General features: G+C 41.2%; 4 protein-coding genes across 4 annotated transcripts in view; 1 reads left to right on the top strand and 3 right to left on the bottom strand.

The window, feature by feature from the left end:
• Window positions 1-2,351, bottom strand: part of dchs2 (dachsous cadherin-related 2) — a 31,331-nt gene extending 28,980 nt beyond the window's left edge. The window contains exon 1 of the mRNA XM_071503766.1: window positions 29-2,351. Coding sequence (XP_071359867.1) covers window positions 29-1,774 — 1,746 coding nt within the window. The 5' untranslated portion in view covers window positions 1,775-2,351. The remainder of the gene's footprint in view (window positions 1-28) is intronic.
• Window positions 2,352-3,246: 895 nt separating this feature from the next.
• LOC139636080 (uncharacterized) lies at window positions 3,247-5,666 on the top strand. The gene is made up of 5 exons (XM_071503765.1): window positions 3,247-3,505; window positions 3,610-3,810; window positions 4,013-4,218; window positions 5,134-5,274; window positions 5,458-5,666. The coding sequence occupies exons 1-5, from the start codon at window positions 3,369-3,371 to the stop codon at window positions 5,664-5,666; spliced, it is 894 nt and encodes a 297-aa protein (XP_071359866.1). The 5' UTR covers window positions 3,247-3,368.
• Window positions 5,299-11,003, bottom strand: plrg1 (pleiotropic regulator 1). The gene is made up of 15 exons (XM_071505100.1): window positions 10,839-11,003; window positions 10,527-10,633; window positions 9,584-9,720; window positions 9,196-9,246; window positions 8,992-9,085; window positions 8,725-8,815; window positions 8,519-8,617; window positions 8,331-8,423; window positions 7,791-7,940; window positions 7,574-7,675; window positions 7,154-7,256; window positions 6,904-7,012; window positions 6,353-6,492; window positions 6,009-6,202; window positions 5,299-5,915 (listed from the first exon to the last, which is right to left on the bottom strand). The coding sequence occupies exons 1-15, from the start codon at window positions 10,845-10,847 to the stop codon at window positions 5,856-5,858; spliced, it is 1,539 nt and encodes a 512-aa protein (XP_071361201.1). The 5' UTR covers window positions 10,848-11,003; the 3' UTR covers window positions 5,299-5,855.
• Window positions 11,004-12,674: 1,671 nt separating this feature from the next.
• Window positions 12,675-16,920, bottom strand: fgg (fibrinogen gamma chain). Its single transcript, XM_071505115.1, has 9 exons — window positions 16,671-16,920; window positions 16,534-16,581; window positions 16,242-16,428; window positions 16,008-16,092; window positions 15,421-15,551; window positions 14,895-15,028; window positions 13,756-13,940; window positions 13,305-13,582; window positions 12,675-13,093 (listed from the first exon to the last, which is right to left on the bottom strand). Exons 1-9 carry the CDS (start codon window positions 16,731-16,733, stop codon window positions 12,906-12,908), a joined length of 1,299 nt encoding a protein of 432 aa, XP_071361216.1. The 5' UTR covers window positions 16,734-16,920; the 3' UTR covers window positions 12,675-12,905.

Here is a 16,920-nt window from a genome sequence, read left to right as displayed (position 1 = left end):
CCTTAAAAGGACAAATTCTCCAACATACTTGTAAAAAGCAGCTTCCAGGGTCACTGTGCTCTGGTATGGACACGTTGTACAGCTGCTGCTGGAACACCGGCTCGTTGTCATTGACATCCTCCACCAGCACAGTGACTGTGGCCGTGGATGACAGAGCTGGTTCCCCTCCATCTGCTGCCACCACCAGAAACCACACCTCCATCTGTGTCTCTCTGTCCAGAGCCGCAGCTGTGGTGACCAGGCCCGACTCTGGGTCGATGCTGATCAGACTGTCCTGGTTAGACTTGAGGATGGAGTATCTGACGTCTGAATTGACGCCTTCATCTGCATCTCGGGCCTGCATCTGGATTAGAGAGCTCCCCTGAGGAGCGTCCTCTGAGATCCTGATCACGTATACGTCTTTCTCAAACGTTGGCTGGCAGTCATTGGTGTCGGCCACCTTCAGGAGGAAGACCACCTCACTGCTCAGAGGTGGGCTCCCAAAATCTGATGCTTGCACCTTCAGCTCATACAGATCTTTTTCTTCCCTGTCTAGCTCTGCGTTGACACACAAAGCATACAGAAAATCATCAGTCTGCTTCAGGTTAAACTTCCCATCACCTCCCTCGAGTGTGACAGTGACCCCCTCCTCCTCAAGGTCGGGGTCTGACACTGAAATCCGGGCCACATAGTCCCCGACTGCTGCTGCCTCTGAAACCACTGCATCTCCGGTCTCACTGAGAAACAAGACACTAATGGAGGGACTGTTGTCGTTGATGTTGAGCACTTTTACACCCACAAAAGTGCTGCTGTACTCGGGCTGAGCCCCGTTGTCGCTCGCCCTGATGATCAACTCATGAAAAGCTTGAGTCTCGAAATCAAGGGGCTTGTTGAGGTAAACCACCCCTGTGGTTTCGTTGATGGAGAAAACCTCATTTGGGTCACTCTGGCGCCTGTTGATCACATAAGTGATTCTGCCATTGTCGCCCAGGTCCCGGTCGGTGGCGTGCACCTGACAAACAGCAGACATGACTGGAGCGTCCTCAGGCACTGAGGCGTGATATTCAGTCTCATTGAACACAGGTGGGTTATCATTCTCATCCAGGACGTGAATGTTCACCTGAAGGGTCCCTGTCCTGGCCGGGATGCCGCCATCAAAGGCCTCAATGGTCAGGGAGTAGAAGTCCAGTGTTTCTCTGTCTAGTTTGCTGTTATGGATGAGATCCAGGGTCATGTGGTTCTCAGATCCGCTGCGATAATCCAGGTGGAATAACTCCCCCATCTCACTCTCTGTGATCCTGTATCCCTGGGTACCAAACTCACCCACATCCTTGTCTTTAGCGCCTTCAAGTTGAAACCGACTCCCTGGGGGGCTCAACTCTGATATTTCCAAGTCAACCACCTTCGAGGGAAACACAGGTGAATGGTCGTTCACGTCTTCCACCTCTATTTTCACTCTGATCATCTCACCTGTGAGAGTGGCTGCAACGAATTCATACTTGTCCCTGCTCTCTCTGTCCAGGATCACAGCCGTGGAGATGATCCCCGTGTCTGCGTCTATTTCCAGGTCCCTGAACACATACGAGTCCCTGCTCTCTGAGATGAAGAACCCAGTGCTTGGCCTGCTCAGCCCCGCTCCCAGATCTCCAACGATGGTTTTAGCGGGCAGACCCTCCTTGACAGACAGCGTCAGGTTGAACACCTGTCCGAGCGTCAGCGCGCACAGCAGCGACAGGACGAGCGTCTGGAGGAGCGAGGTTGTGGCCTTTTTGCGACCCATTCCTCCTTCACACATGACTCAAGACCTCTTCACATGAGAGTCAAATTCAGGCTACATGTTTTTCCGCGTCACACTCACACTGATCTCTCTCTCTCTCTCTCTTTTTTTTTTTTTTTCACAGCACTTTTCCCAAACAAAAACGGGTAAACGCACCGTGCGTATTCGCGCAGGGGAGAGCAGCCAGCAATCTCTCTCCATCACACATATTTCAGCAGCTTGTTGCGTGATCGTGGAGACTTGAAATCCACACATCCAGGAGCGCAAATCCCCTTTTGGCTCCTTCTTCTACACATCACGGCGCTGAGTGGCCGCGGAGTCCCAACTGCGCGCACTGAACACACCTCCTGGCAGGCGGCGCGTCCCACGCTGATCGGCTCCATCTGTGGCCCCGATTGCTTAAGATCTGATTAGGCCGAGAGATTACCTCCAGCGCTGCGTGCTGACAGGTGGCAGAGTACATGTTTGACCTGTGGGAGATCATAAAGTGAGCAGGAAAGTCGAGGGAATAAAGATAAAAAGGAATCCAGTGCAGTCAGAAAGTTTAGCAAATTCAACCTATGATTTAATTCCCATTGTTTTGGTGAAGTGTGACAGAAGAAGACAAACTTACTCAGCGGTTTGACGAAGTCCTTTTAGGGTCTGGCACACGGCCATGTAGTGCTGTGGTGGCTCCCCCTGCTGGTAATAAGGAGAAGAGTGGGACACACAACTAACAAATAAAGTATGGAGTCAAATGAGTGTCAGAAAGATTTAAAGCTTGTGCAGTAATGAAAAAAGAGTGAGGTTATAAATACCACACATTTGAGTTAAGATTTTTTAAATTCTGTTTAAATTCTCTGTTATTTGTTTAACTTTTATGTGTTTTTTTCTGGATAGCAATCAATTTGCCAAGTAATCATTTCACTGTATGGTGCAAATGACAATAAAGCTTTCAATCTGAATTATTTGACTCTGAATTGGTTTAAATGTATTGCAGAAATGAATCTCAACTTTACAATTAAAAGAGAACATAAGTAAACATGACAATGGAGTTAACTACACACCGATCATGTGGTTGACTAAAAAGTTCAAATAGCTTTTTTTTTTTTTTTACTATTTATTTTACAGTGTTGCTGTAACATTGAAATTAAATTAAAAATGAAAAACAGTGACTTGTATTTGATTATGTTGATTTCTGAATATGGTATTTCATGAGAAAATGAGCATCTGAATGACACTGTCTATTATATTGAGCTCATAAATAACACCAGACATGGAGAATGTTAGTTTCCAGCGTACCGGTGCATTTTTCACAGGATAAAATATGAGGCCTCTGAGAGCTTGCAGTACAGTCCTTCTTTGGTTACAGCTCTATAGACGACTTGATTGTTATTGTGAAGCTCTTATTGCTCCAGCAGATTGTGGCAGCCACCAAGCGTCGTCCCACTGGTGCAAGCAGGCACTGTAACCGGGCAACAGATGTAACCTGAGCACCATACCCAAGTAAACAAGCTGCATAGCTACTGACTCTCCTTTTGTCTGGGTTGGTTTGTTCAGCAAACTGAAAACCTTGCTTCAGCAGCTTCATACAGGACTATTTTCAGATACGCTTGAGGTGAAAAGGGGTAAAATGCCATCTCACATTATGCTCTCGTACCAGTGGGATGACCAGGCTCTTGTCAAGAAGATCTACAACCGCCTCAAAGATGATGGGCTGCCAGTGTGGATGGACATCGAAGGAGGGGTGACAGGGAACATCAACGATGCGTAAGTGCAAAGGAATGTGGTCATATGATTATATATGCTTGACGGACACCATTAATTAGGATATGTTCAGTCTCTTTAAGCAAAAGCTGTGTGTTTGTTTCCAGGATGGCTGCAGGTGTGGAGGAGGCCGTAGTGATTTGTCCGTTCATGACCCCAGCTTACCAGGCGTCCCGTAGCTGTAAGAAGGAGCTCAACTATGCAGACACCAGGGAGGTCATCATCGTGCCAGTCATGCTTGCCGAGGACTGGGAGGCCAGTGAGTGGCTGGGACTGATCACTGCAGGCCTGCTGTGGGTGGACTTTAGGTGAGGAGCCCTCTGAGAGGGACAGGTGGTTTTGGTGTGAACGGCCTGCTTCAAAATCATATAGTTATAAATAAGCAAATATAAATCTTATAATTGTATTTAAATATGATGTAGATGTTTCAGTTGTAACAGATTAAGCCTTCGAAAAAATTTAAGTAAGCATTTGACACAGACATCTGCTGTCTACGTTGTTATCTTCTAGAAATGCCGAAAAGGATGAGGAGCTCTTTGAGATGTGTCTCAGGTCTCTGGAGGAGGAGATCATGTTTAACGCAGGTCACCTCCTGGCACTGGAGGATCCTCCCAGAGAGGTGGTGGACGAGCCACAGCCATCAAAACCCCGCCTGAAGAAGAAACCGGGCCGAAGCTTTCGCCATGCCCTCTCAAGGCTCTACATTCACGAGTCAGGTAGACAGAGATACTAAACCCCAACTAACTATACCAGTTAAAGGGCTGATTTACTCATATTACAGAATTTAAAACTTCTCACTTACCCGGAGTTGTGAGGATTTTAGAGATACTGAGTCTTCCTTGAAGATGTTAACACATTTAATGGCTTTGACCAGCTTTAAACTGCATCAAAATTTGGTTTGATATAATAAAAGTCTTAAGGATAAAACTAAATAAAATGGCACAAATGGTGCCAGAACATTTCCCTAGATGACATTATTCTTTTCTGGAAACATCTTAAGAAAATTATCAGGAAATTATGGACCTGTAAAATAAAGTGTTATCACTAAATGTGATTTCAGAGCTCTCTCCATCATACCAGGAATACAAATTCCAGTAGAAAATATAATATACTACAGAATGTACTTTAAGGCCCCAAAATCCCAGAGGGAAAAAAATACAGAGAACATGTCCTCAATCTAAGTCAATGAACAGGATCAAGACATCTGAGATTTCTCCTCCCATCCAAATATAAAGGCAGTGAGCATAGTTTTGTTAACAGAGCTAAAATCATTGGGAAAATAACATTTAAAAACCACACAGGCTTTTCCTGATAAACACCATGTTAAGAGTTTCCATAGGGACGTTTTGTTTGGCAGAAACTAGTTCCAATTAAAAGTGTTCACAGTGAAGAATGTGGATTATCCTGATTCACTGGGACAGAAACTAGACCATGATTTGTCAGAAGACATGTTGTTTTTGATGTTTTAAAAAGCTTTGGTGAGATATTTCTGTTAACTGAGGAGAAGTGGCCCTTTAATGTCAATGGTGCTCCTGAGATTTACATACTGAAACTAAACTGTGTGATTAACAATGCTTACTTAAATAAAATTTGTGTTATGCATTCTCTTGCATCATGACTCGTGTTTACAGGTGAACAGATAATCCACTCGCCTGATGACAGCAGAAACACAGTGGAGCTCAACCAGACACCTGGAGATCACTGTTACTGGGAGGAGATTAAGGGTCAGGGCTGTAAATACTACAGGAATGTGGTCACTAACAGATACCTTGGTACGTACAGAAATCCATCAGGAATGTGAAAAATGTGGTCTTTATTAAATGGAGCAAAATAAATTTCACATTGCAAGCCAGAAAAGAGGGGCAATGTTTGTTTCCAAGCCTGTACAACTCTTGAGTCAATACAAAAGAATATTTTTCTACCAAGTTTTGAACACGCTATCTTTCTCTCTGCAGGGTTTGACCCGAGCAGGAACGAGGTCCACTCTGAGGCCAGCCCTTCTGTGTCTGAGGAGTGGCTGCTTTTGGTGGACGGGACAGACCAGAGCCACCAGAGGGCCGTCATCATCAAGAACAAACACTCAGGGAGGTTCCTGGCTGTCCAAAATGGCCACCTCGTTGGATTAACATCGTATAATCAAGACTGCAAGTGGTTTTTAGAATAAAGCAGACAAACTGAAATTTTTTTAAGACGAGGTGGCCTCTTATAAAGACAAATTTGTTATGAAGAAATCTGCCTGATAAAAGCACTAACAACCAAAACTTGATGGATGTATCTAAAACAGAAGGTTTGGTAGAAATAAAATTTAAGATTGTTACTGTGACAAGAGCAACAAATAAAAAAAAAAAAACCCTTAGAATCTCTTTCTCTTGAGGATTTCTGGTTTCCAGTTGATTGGATGGCTTTCTTCCGTCTGCAAGAAAAAAATAAAAAAAACAATTTGTCAAACTATCTGGGAACTAGCACAGAAATATAAACCGATTTTAAATATGACGCTAAAACTTACAGCAGTGTCGTCCTCTTTGTATACTTTAATGGTCTTGTCAGCCTCGGCGGTGATCAGTCTGCTTTCTGAATGGTCGAACAAGCAGGCAAAGATGCCCGACTCACTGTCCAGAGATCCAGGCTGCACTGCTGCATGAATCCTCTGGAAGTTGTAGCCTGTCCTCCAATCCCACATGTGGATGGTTCCATTGTCGGCTAAAGTGAAAAAACACAAATGTGTGAGATGAATCACGAGTCTTGATGCGTTCCTAATGCAATACTGTAATCAGTATGCATTCATAATTATTATTAGATGGAAAAATTATTTTAGGGAAATAGAGCAACAATGTAGGTAGTTATTAATACCTCCGGACACCAACACGCCATCAGAGTTAACAGCCAGAGTGTTGATGATGGCGTTGTGGCCTGACAGGTTCTGGATGAAGTTGCCATCTGGGAACATCCACTGCTTGATGTTGTCAGCAGAACCAGATGCAAACGTGTATCTGTAAAAAAAGACAAACCCTCTCATTTGTTTCTGTATAATGGTATCACTGAGGTATTTTTAACCCCCTAGAGTCAAATGTCTTTTTGTGCCTGGTAACCTTGTCATTCAAGTCAAACTGCAACTAATGATTATATTCACTATTCATTAACCTATTCATTAAAATTATTTACATTTGGATTCATCTTGTAGCTTGTAAAATAAATGTCCATAGGAAGTTTAAAGAGCCCATTTTGTCTGAACACAAAATCCTAAATTTATTGTATCTAGAATGATAATAAAGAGATCAGCAAGCATTGAACATATCAACTTTAATCAAATATACCTGTATTAATTTTCTGCTGACTGACTGTTCACTGACAGGCAGTTTCAACACCACACGTACTACACAACACACTATGTGTTAACTTACTGTCTGGGGTGCAGCACCAGAGTCCGGACAGACTTCTTGTGGTTGGTCAGAGTCGCTCTAGTTTTGCCAGCGATCAAATCCCACAGCCTGATTGTTGAATCGTGGCTTCCTGCAAGAAGTTTGTTGGTTGCCGGCCTGAGATTAATACTGAAAACACAGCCAGTGCACAAACAACTACAGCAGCAAAAAGGGATTAAATTGAATGATATGGCTGATAAAATTTTGGATTAAAATTGTAAAATGCATGTACCGGTGATGATTTGGGGCTCTGCAGCTTGGCATCTCACTGTGGCCACAGTGTTGGTGTGGCCGGTTAGTGTGTGCACGTTAGCTTTTGTCCTGATGTCCCACACCTGTGTGAACAGAAAGGAAATTCAATTAGTCAAAGTAATTGATCCTGCAGAGGCATCATTACTCAAACATCATAACATATAAAAACATATTCAACAATAATCTTCTGGAGGAAGGTTGATTCCTCTAAATGTAAGACTTTATACTACCTGAATGGACTGAACCGAAAGTTACACCAGTCACATGGTTCGACTGATTCATGTCCTCTTTCATGAAACAGGAGACTTTCATGGTGTTTCAACATGAGAGCACAGCACATAGAACCATATCGAACAAGGACACAGGACAAACAGGGCAGGACATGCAGAGTTCTGCTTACCCTTGCTGTGGCGTCCCTGCTGCACGTCACCAACACATCGATGGTTGGATGTAGATCCAAGTCATACACAGCGCTCAGGTGCCCATGGTAGTGCCTGATGACCTAAAACACAGACTTATATTACTGAGAGACCACAAATGCAAAACCACACACTACAAATGTCTCATTTTATGACCAATAACATGATGCTCCCCACAAGCTCATTACAACAACGTACCTTGTTGTACTCCAGATCCCAACATTTGACCTGCTTGTCTTCACCACAGGAGAACAGGTAGGGGCTGCGGGTGCTGACCGCCACACCACGCACTGTGCTGATGTGTCCGGTCAGAGAGAGTTTTAGCTTCCCACTGGCCAGGTCCCAGATCTGTCACGACAAACAGCATTCCAGCCATATTAGGATCATTAGAGAAAACTGCCACCTTCAGGTGACAGTGGATATTAGCATGAAAGGTGAAAAACAGTATGTGGCTGAAAGCATTGGCGAGATGAGATCAAAAAGGAGCTTTCATTGTGTTATTGCAGTGTAATTGTAATTTTCATGACTAATTCACCTCACAAATATCAAACATGGTGGTGACACAATCAAAACTGCCAAGATTGGCTTCTTTTTATTTCTACTTCTTATAAATCAAGACGACAAAAGGACAACATTACTGCACAATATTTGTTATCATCAGTGGCATTCTATAAACAGAATAATTAATAAATGAAACAACTGACAGAGAAAGTTATCGTTAGCTTCCACTTTACTCACCTTTATGGTTCTGTCAGCTGACCCTGTGACAAACCACTGATTCCCAGGCTCCACAGCGATAGATCTCACCCAGCCAAGGTGACCACTGATGACCTACCAGACAAAACACACTGCTGTTAAAAAACACACATTCCAGATGCAGTGTGTAATGTATACCTACAAATAAAGGAAAATCGAACTGTAGCTACCCTAAACAGTTTCCATGGTGGATGCCACTGGGGTTTGGGCATGGTTGGTGCTTTCCTCATCAGTGCAGAATTTCTGGTGCCGCCTCCTTCCATGAGCGACTAGAATAAAATAAATCATTATTAGCTCTGCACTTCTCTTAGGGATTTTACAGCCAGGATAATGAAAATATCACATCAACTGAACGTGGAAATCCTCTGCGACCTACCACAGCGGTCGAGTGAGGGTGAGATCTCTCTGCTCCTCCCGCGTGTCGATGGATGTCGCCAACACTGGCTGCGGTGCGGCTCGCTTCCTGCCTGTCATCCAACAACAAATAAAACTGATTATCTTTGATGTTTACATATGATCAAATTATCCCAAATCCTAAAAGAAAAAAAAAAGTTCTGAATATGTGCTTCATCTTAAGCGCCTGTGACAAACTACCACCAATCACCTACTCAGCCTCTACACTGTGGTGGGGATAAAGGTGTACCTGGCTTGTGAGGGTGGCAAAGCCAATGCCATGGAATGGATTCCTCCTTCACTGGGATTCCTGTGCATCTTTGTGTCGGCAGTCAAGGCCACTCCTGTTGAATGAAATACTGCTGTAATACTGGCAGCACTGGTGCGGTTCAGTGAATGGGCTTAGAAACGTCTGCAAAATGAGGCTTGGTTAAAATAAGAGCATCGTACTCACCAGGTCCAGAGGGGTAAGCGTGTGTACCGGCTATCAGGTATTCTGGGTCATCTTCCAAGATACATACAAAAAATAAATACATCAATGTTCATGAAAAGAAAAAATACATTTGCTTTCAAACAACAAACTTGCTTTAAAATCAGTCCAAATAAACTTCTTGACCTTGTAAAGAGAACTCACGCTTAAAATAGGATCAGTAAATGCAATTTGTTGACACTTTTTACTGGTTAACAAAAGTGGGATCAGCTGCTTTTGTTGTACTTTACAGTAGTAGCACCGATCAATTTTCATGCCACATTCACATTACACTTTGTGTTATACCATTTCTCTCAATAGTTTTTAACGAGATCATACTGAAGTCAGCGTGCAGTGTTTGTTTCCTCCTCACCTGGCTGTGTGTAGCTCTGGTGGCTTTGCATGCTGCCTGGAAGATGTGAGACTCTGTCTTTCCCTTCCTTCAGGACGGGCATGTGTAAAACTGCACCATATTCTGTTTTCAGTTTCACGCCCATCTTCATTTTGTTGCTGCAAATACAGAAGAAATATTTTTTTTCCCTTCGCAAAAATCATTTATGTAACCAACTTATCTGATGAATGAGCATCATACAGTGATGATATGATCCTGTCATGTTGTTCCTGCTGTAAATATGAGAACTTATCTGATATAATGCACAACACTGGTACACAGGTCATTGCTTTGAACATCAGTTAGATTATTTGACAGGGAGCAGGGAGATACAGATAAAATCTTCTCTCGTGGTACACATTACATATTATCACAATACTTACTGTAATTATTTATATTATTGATTAATCTGACAATAATTCAATCAATTGTTCAACCAAAAGCAATAATCTTTCATTTCAGAAGCTGGAGCCAGACAATGTTTATCATATTTTCATTATTTTTGCATGAACATAATTGAAACGATCAATCAATTAGTAGTTTCAGCTCTTGCATTGATTTATAATAAATACTCTCAAAAAAAAAAAAAAAAAAATACAACTGATCTGGTTTTAAGGTCTGACATAGTGGGCTGCCCATATTGTTTAGTTGTATTGGTTAATTAGTTAAATAAAAGGGATCAGTTCATTATCATTTAAAGAAACACTCAGGTTTCAATGTCCACTTCCTGCAGGAGTTGTATTTACTTTTATTCACGTCAACAATCAACAAGTTGTGGGATTTACCCAATGGTGCCCAGCGGAAGCATCTCTTCTCACACAATTTTAATTTTCTGCCACTCGACGTTATTCTAAGATCATAATTACCCGTGAGATATTTATTTCAGCTGTAAACTGAAGTGTCTGCACCGAGTTGGCAGATTTACCTTTCATCGTCCAGTGCGATGGATTTCGCATGGTCGGACACAAACATATCATGGGTCCTTTTGAGAGACCTGAAGACCAGAGTGTGGACTGAGTGCTTCTGGACATCCTGTGGGAAAAAAAACAAACTGTACTTAAGCAGCACAAACGCGGTGAGGTTTATAAATAACTACATCCTTTACTACATGTTATCCAGACAAGAAAACGCAACGCCTTCCAGTAATTAGCCGGGCCCGCTGCGGTGGCTCCCGGTGTGGTAGCGCCTGAGCGGGAGCAAAGAAAAAGCCAAGAGAGGACTTCAGACATCGACCTACCTCAGTCATTGTGGTGGCAAATATCCCGATATGACACCGCAACAGAAGAAATTATTATTTCCAATAAATATTGCTCGGCTGCAGTCGAAAAATGTATCACAATCGTGAAGACATGACCACCACCAGCACCAGTACAAACTGACTATTGAATGCCCCGGAAGTAAACAACACTCAAGGCAGCAGCTATTTTAGCAGCGCCACCTGTCGGCCAGGAAGGCAAAGCCAACTTTATTCTGCTTAAAAAAAAAAAATTAAAAAAAAAAAAAAAATCTTAATTTTCTGAACAAAATTGTCACTAATTATATGTTAACACAAAACAGCGGATTTAATTTGAGAGTGTAACTTGCAGTGACCAGAGGCTGTAGTTTGGTTTCCCTGGCTTGTGTACCAGGTCATGTTTACCTACCAAAGTACATAATGGTTTTCCAATCCTTCACTGCCAAAAAATGTACCTATGTGAGAAGTGTGTGGGTTTCCATGCTGTAGCATATTAGGACAATCCTTTTTAGGAGCAATCTCAAAAACACCAGCTGACCTTGGGGACTTTGGGAGGTCGGGGGCTTTTGTGCAAATACCCAGTGTTAGGTCACACAGAGGCATTTGCCATCTTGGCACAACCATCTACAACGAACCAAATGGAATTTGGACTCCACAAGTAGTTATCAATGATGCATGGGGACAAGTACCACCAGTACACAATGCAAAGCAAATAAAGTGTCCAAATGTGGATCAAAATACAGATGACAACTGTCATGTTCTGATAAAAACTCTGCTAATATTACTTGGTCACAGTGTTGTTCTGGTGTTCTTTGTAATTCTGAAAAATTCACCATAATTCCAGCAGTTAGTTTTACAAAGAATTATTCCAGCTGGAACTGTTATTCTGGGCTCATCCCAGGAAAAGTAAGTGCAGGTTATTTAATATAAATGTATTTTATGCCCTGTACTTGCATTTTATATTTGACTGTGTGTTGTAAGAAGTACCTTGAAAGGTGCCTATAGATAAAATGTATAATCATTGTTTATCAACCTGTCTAGGCTGAGCTACAAAGTGTAACCTTGAGATTTTAGTGAGGAAAATAACCATTCTATGAACAGCGTAAGTTTAACTAATTTAATTACACACTTCCTTAATTTATACTGGAAGGTTTCCAAGTGGTCTTTAGTAGTGCTCTGATGATCACTGCCCTGGTCAATATTTTTTAATGATTAATTTCATGGAGACAAGAGACTGCTGATGTTTTGCTGCTGCTAGCGCAAATTGATTTTAACCAGGCTCCTTTTAATTTGTTCAAAATGTTCTTTCTAGAGCTAAATCATTAATCATCTGTTCATTTGAATGCAAAACAAACATATATACTGCGCTTTTGCGATGCTTGTGTGTCCCTGTGTGGGTGTGTGTTATCTGTAAGAATATCAGCTGGTGTCAGAAAGCTAGAAATCATAGGTTATGTACCACACACTGTACTACACAAATAGTTTGAATGATTGTTGACACTGTGTTACAGTGCTATTGATTGTATTATATACCCTTGGCAAATGAAGAGGACAAGATATTTATATTGATTTATATTGATTGATATTGATATATTCATATTACACACTTCCTAAATTTAGACTGGAATGTTTTCCAAGTGCAGGGCTGTGCACTGCATTACATACAGGTATATGCTTGTGGTCACTCTGTGTACTATGACACAGATTCATATTGTGTGTTAGCTTACTCAATTATTTCTTTTTCACAAGGTGTTTTAGTCTCATCTCCATATTGATTTTTAAAACAGCTGTTTGACAACTGAGTTTAAAGACTGCCCAGTGAAGTAATGACAAACCATATGTGGTAAAGAAAATACATTTATTTCGTGTTCAAAACAACACTGAAGCAGGAAAGGGAAATATGAACATCAGTGTCCAGCTGGGTCGAATCACCACAGCATGCCAACATCACACAGAAACACACCATGAAGCCAGAAATTTTCCATGGAGGCATTTTATTTGGTCTAAGGTGGTGTCAGGGTTATTGTGCTGAACACATTAGTCGAGACCTCAAACATGTGTATTTACTTTTTATGAATCTCCAAGTCCGCCAAACTGTTTCGCACCCGCCTGCTGTCCACCGCCTGCTGAGATGCGGGTGAGGGGAATGATCTTCATGGTGGTCTCTTTCAGAGAGTACCAGCGGTTGTGCCATGTCACCCAAATGATGCCGTTGTCGAAGCCAAATTCACCTGCATCCTTTTCTGTGTACCTGCCACCTGGATGAGGAGAACACAGCCAGTTTAGAGTAGACCTTAATTGACTTTTCACTGTTATATGTGCTTGAATGACAGCTTTGTATTTAAACATGTGGGAGCTTGTGGCTGATTTGTTAATAAAAACATAATTATAGGGCTTTAAACACCACCAGTCACACAAATGAAACATCAGTTGAAGGGTTTGGCACTAGTTTCAGCCACGTGGTCTTACCCTGGTAGTATTTGCCGTTCAAATGTGCAGCATGACACCTGTTCATCCACCAGCCAGAGCCATCCTGCTGAGCACAGTTGCCATCATACTTGTCATTGTCCTTGTCAAAAGTACTGAACTGCATGCCATTGTGTGATGTGTAGAACTTGTCACTGGGGTCATCTCCAAAGTCAAAGCCATCAAAAGCATCTCCTGCATCACCGCCAAAATAGTAACCATAGGTGAGACGGTAATTGTCGGCCTCTGATCCCACTCTGAACATGGTGTAGTCTGCATACCTAGAGAAAAGAGGCCACAGAGAAATGGAGGATTTATTTTTTGTGGTAATCTTGCTGAGTCATCTTTTTCTTCTTCAAAGGAAACCTCATCATTTGGGTCATGTTTGCTTTGTAATTGAGTCCTTTTGCTCTCTTCTTATATAATCTGTTATCATGCGTAAGTGTGTACATACTTTTTGTTGCCCTCCCAGTCAACAAGGTCTATCCTCAGCACAATTGGGATGGTTGAACTGGCAGTCAGCAGATGTATCTTCTCGTTGCCGAGCCAGAACTCAGTAGTATCATCTGGGGAGAGATAACCAAAGCCTTCCTTGTACTGGATCCAGTCCTTGCGGAAGTCCACACTGCCATCACGTCTCTGTGGACACAAAAATATGATTAGAGTCAAAATTTGTTCAGGCAAATGAATAATTTCATTTTTGTACCATTTGTCAACAAAACATTTCTTAAATCCTTATGCAGCTCTAGGAAGAATAACTCACTAAGGGACTGTATGAAAATTATTAGTGAAAGGGAGGTTAGAAAATAATGACGGTAGTCTAAGTTTTTTGGGTTGAGAGCAAGTGAAAGGTTTTGTATTTTTCTCTCACTATTTATGAGTTTGTGCCACTCAAGGTCTACTTATATGCTTGTTTTAGAGGTTTTCACCTTATTATGTTGAATTGCCATTATTCTGAGTATTCATGAGGCTTTTTGTCCATGTTGGTTTAAAGTGATTTTGGCTGAAACCTAGACATTTTGGCCTGACGGTGCCGCTGAAGGACGGATCTGGCGGTCAATGAACTTCTTCTGGGAACTAAAGTATCCACTGTGAATTTTATGGAATTTTGGCCTAAATTTTTGAATAACTTTTTGTACCAAATTATACAAAATTTTCATTTGGTGCTCTAAATTTATCACATAATTGCTAATTATGATTGACAGACACATCTGATGTCATACATAACCGGCCTCAGCAACATCCTATTAAATGAATATCTTATTCTACCACAACATGAGAATATTAGTTTTTAAAATTGGCTACACGGGCTTAAATATCTCCTCCCTCAAAGAGAACGTCTAAAATAAATATTAATAACACAATAAATCAGAACAAGTTGTTCAGCCCCCTAATCAGTCTTATCTGTTGTTTGCTTTCAGGATTTACAAATTACATACTATTTATCTGACATTTACTCCCTATTTGTTTCACAAAATACTATAAAACGGTAAATAAAACAAAATAAAATAAATAAAATAAAATAGTGGCATCATCCAGTGTAAGATGACAACAGCAAAGAGGCATTTTTCTTAATGGTTCCAGGATGCATACCCTCTGTAACACTGTGAAGCCACGTCCGAAGCTATCAATCTCACAGTAGACCAGGAACTGCCCAGTGGCTGTCGCTGGCCTCACATAGTAAAGACCGCTGGTAGTAGCACCTTTGTTTGCAATATCCTGGCAGTCTGATAAATAGAAAAGAAGAAGAAAAAGGATAGTTCAACATTACTGAATATGTTGAAACAAAAATTGGGTTAAAAATTAAATATATCTGGTGGAATCCCTAAACCTTATAAATCCTGTCTGAAATCATCAGATTAATTTACAGTTATTTGTCTGAATAATATTTCAAGTAATTATATCCACATTTACTGTAAAGTTTAGAAAGTTCTTTCAAATGAGGTCACAACAAATTAACCTGAAATAAATCTGTTTACTTTGTATTGAAGCACCATATTGATTTTAGGCTCTAACTAAACACTGAACGAGGACAAATATTGTTCAGAGAAGGCATGATTGAGAAACTTCTTGTGAAATGTGGATGGCCTAAGGGTCACAGTAGATTTTTTTTTTTTACCTGTTCCTGTGGTGGGTTGGATCTCAACTGTGTCTTGGCAAGGCTCATTGCATTTCTGCTGCAGCTGCAAGGAGAGTTGTTTCAATTCTGTCATTCTCCTCTCGTTAGATGAAATTTGATTCTGAAGTTCACTGGGAAGAAGGAAACAAATTCTCAGTAATTCATGCATCAGTCTCTTACACGGTGGGACAATTATCACAGCCATGAGAGGTACAAAATGATGACATTCAAAGATATTTAACAAAACAGAATAAGGCGATAAGAATGCAATAGAAGCAAAAAGAAAAAAAATTACAAATCAAACTTGGAAGAAGACATAATAAATTTTAAGTGATTTTCAAAGTTCCCAGGTCTATAGGGCAAAGAGGTGTGGGTGGAAAATCACCCTATAATCTATAGCCTTAAACTGCGTAGGTGCGGAGGTCGGTCCATTGACCTCAAGGCGTGGGCAGTAGTAACAGTCCTGCCATGTAAAAACTCTCCATTACAAGTTATTTGGCAAAATAACTCGCAAATAAATGTAAGTCATGTCATGTCATTGCAAGCGTACTATTAAAGGTATGATCTGAGTGCTCATGGTAACTTACAATATTTGTTGTTCCTGTGCAATGATGGTCTTTTCAAACCGAAGGACATCTTCCAGTATAGTGCTCGACCTTTTGTAGTGTGTATCTAAAATGAAAAGTCAGTTCCAGTTGTGGACTCATTACAGTTGCAAATCAATCAATACAAGCCAAGTATAATTAATTTATTCCAAGAGAATATTTGAAAATATATATCTGTAACAGACTGTATTTATCTAGTCATATTAATAAGGTTACCTTGGGGGGAACTCTTTTGAGCTGAAACAGTGGAGTCTTTCATGTAGTCAATTTGTGTTTCAGCCCCCTGGGTCAAATTAGCAATCGTTTCCAGATCTTTTAGCATATTCTCCAACTCCCCGGTCACTCTTGGCAAATAACTGAATAGGTAATCAGACACTCCACATGTAGTGGGACAGTATTTTCCCTAAGCACAGAAAAAGAAGGTGAAAAATATCAATGATAGTCTGTTAAGTGATTAATACATCCACATAGCAAAAACATAAAAGGTTATCAGTAACTGTTTACTTACAAAGCCATCATTTGGGTTGCATGATGCAAGGCTGTCTCCTCTTATTTGCTACACACAAAAAAAGATGAAATTATTCAGATTTTTGTGATCAAGAGAATGCATCAGTGCATCAGTAAAATGTAAGTTCAGTAACTTACTGCAGCTGAGAAGGAGAAAAGTAACAGAAGTCCTCCTGCTGTTGCGAGAAGTGATGGAACCATGTTGCTTTAGCCACCAGTTGTGGTCTTGTCTGCTTGGTGAATGAAGAGCAGTTCGACTCTGCGGGATATTTATCTGAACAAGGTCATCAGTTCAGTGTTTGATAAGGGGGTTCATATGCAAACCTCCCACTCACTGTGTTCAGACAAAACTATGACTCAAATGTCCAACAGTGGTTGTTTCCCATAT

Source organism: Trachinotus anak, unplaced genomic scaffold (genome assembly GCF_046630095.1).
Source record: "Trachinotus anak isolate AG129_WGS33_773 ecotype Australia unplaced genomic scaffold, CSIRO_AGI_Tana_v1 ptg000019l, whole genome shotgun sequence".
NCBI lineage: Eukaryota > Metazoa > Chordata > Actinopteri > Carangiformes > Carangidae > Trachinotus > Trachinotus anak.
This window is presented reverse-complemented; position numbering and strand designations above follow the sequence as displayed.

What these genes read in the sequence shown, in the direction of transcription:
- plrg1 (XM_071505100.1), bottom strand. An exon ending in CGCTTACCCCTCTGGACCTG is followed by an intron (nt 9,086 to 9,195) that starts GTGAGTACGATG and finishes TTCATTCAACAG; the next exon opens with GAGTGGCCTTGACTGCCGAC. An exon ending in ACAAAGAGGACGACACTGCT is followed by an intron (nt 5,916 to 6,008) that starts GTAAGTTTTAGC and finishes TTTTTCTTGCAG; the next exon opens with ACGGAAGAAAGCCATCCAAT.
- LOC139636080 (XM_071503765.1), top strand. Translation starts at nt 3,369, where the DNA reads ATGCCATCTCACATTATGCTCTCGTACCAGTGGGATGACCAGGCTCTT. An exon ending in CTGCTGTGGGTGGACTTTAG is followed by an intron (nt 3,811 to 4,012) that starts GTGAGGAGCCCT and finishes GTTATCTTCTAG; the next exon opens with AAATGCCGAAAAGGATGAGG. An exon ending in GGTCACTAACAGATACCTTG is followed by an intron (nt 5,275 to 5,457) that starts GTACGTACAGAA and finishes TTCTCTCTGCAG; the next exon opens with GGTTTGACCCGAGCAGGAAC.
- fgg (XM_071505115.1), bottom strand. Translation starts at nt 16,733, where the DNA reads ATGGTTCCATCACTTCTCGCAACAGCAGGAGGACTTCTGTTACTTTTC. An exon ending in GCAACCCAAATGATGGCTTT is followed by an intron (nt 16,429 to 16,533) that starts GTAAGTAAACAG and finishes TTCTGTGCTTAG; the next exon opens with GGAAAATACTGTCCCACTAC. An exon ending in GAACGGCAAATACTACCAGG is followed by an intron (nt 13,094 to 13,304) that starts GTAAGACCACGT and finishes CTCCTCATCCAG; the next exon opens with GTGGCAGGTACACAGAAAAG.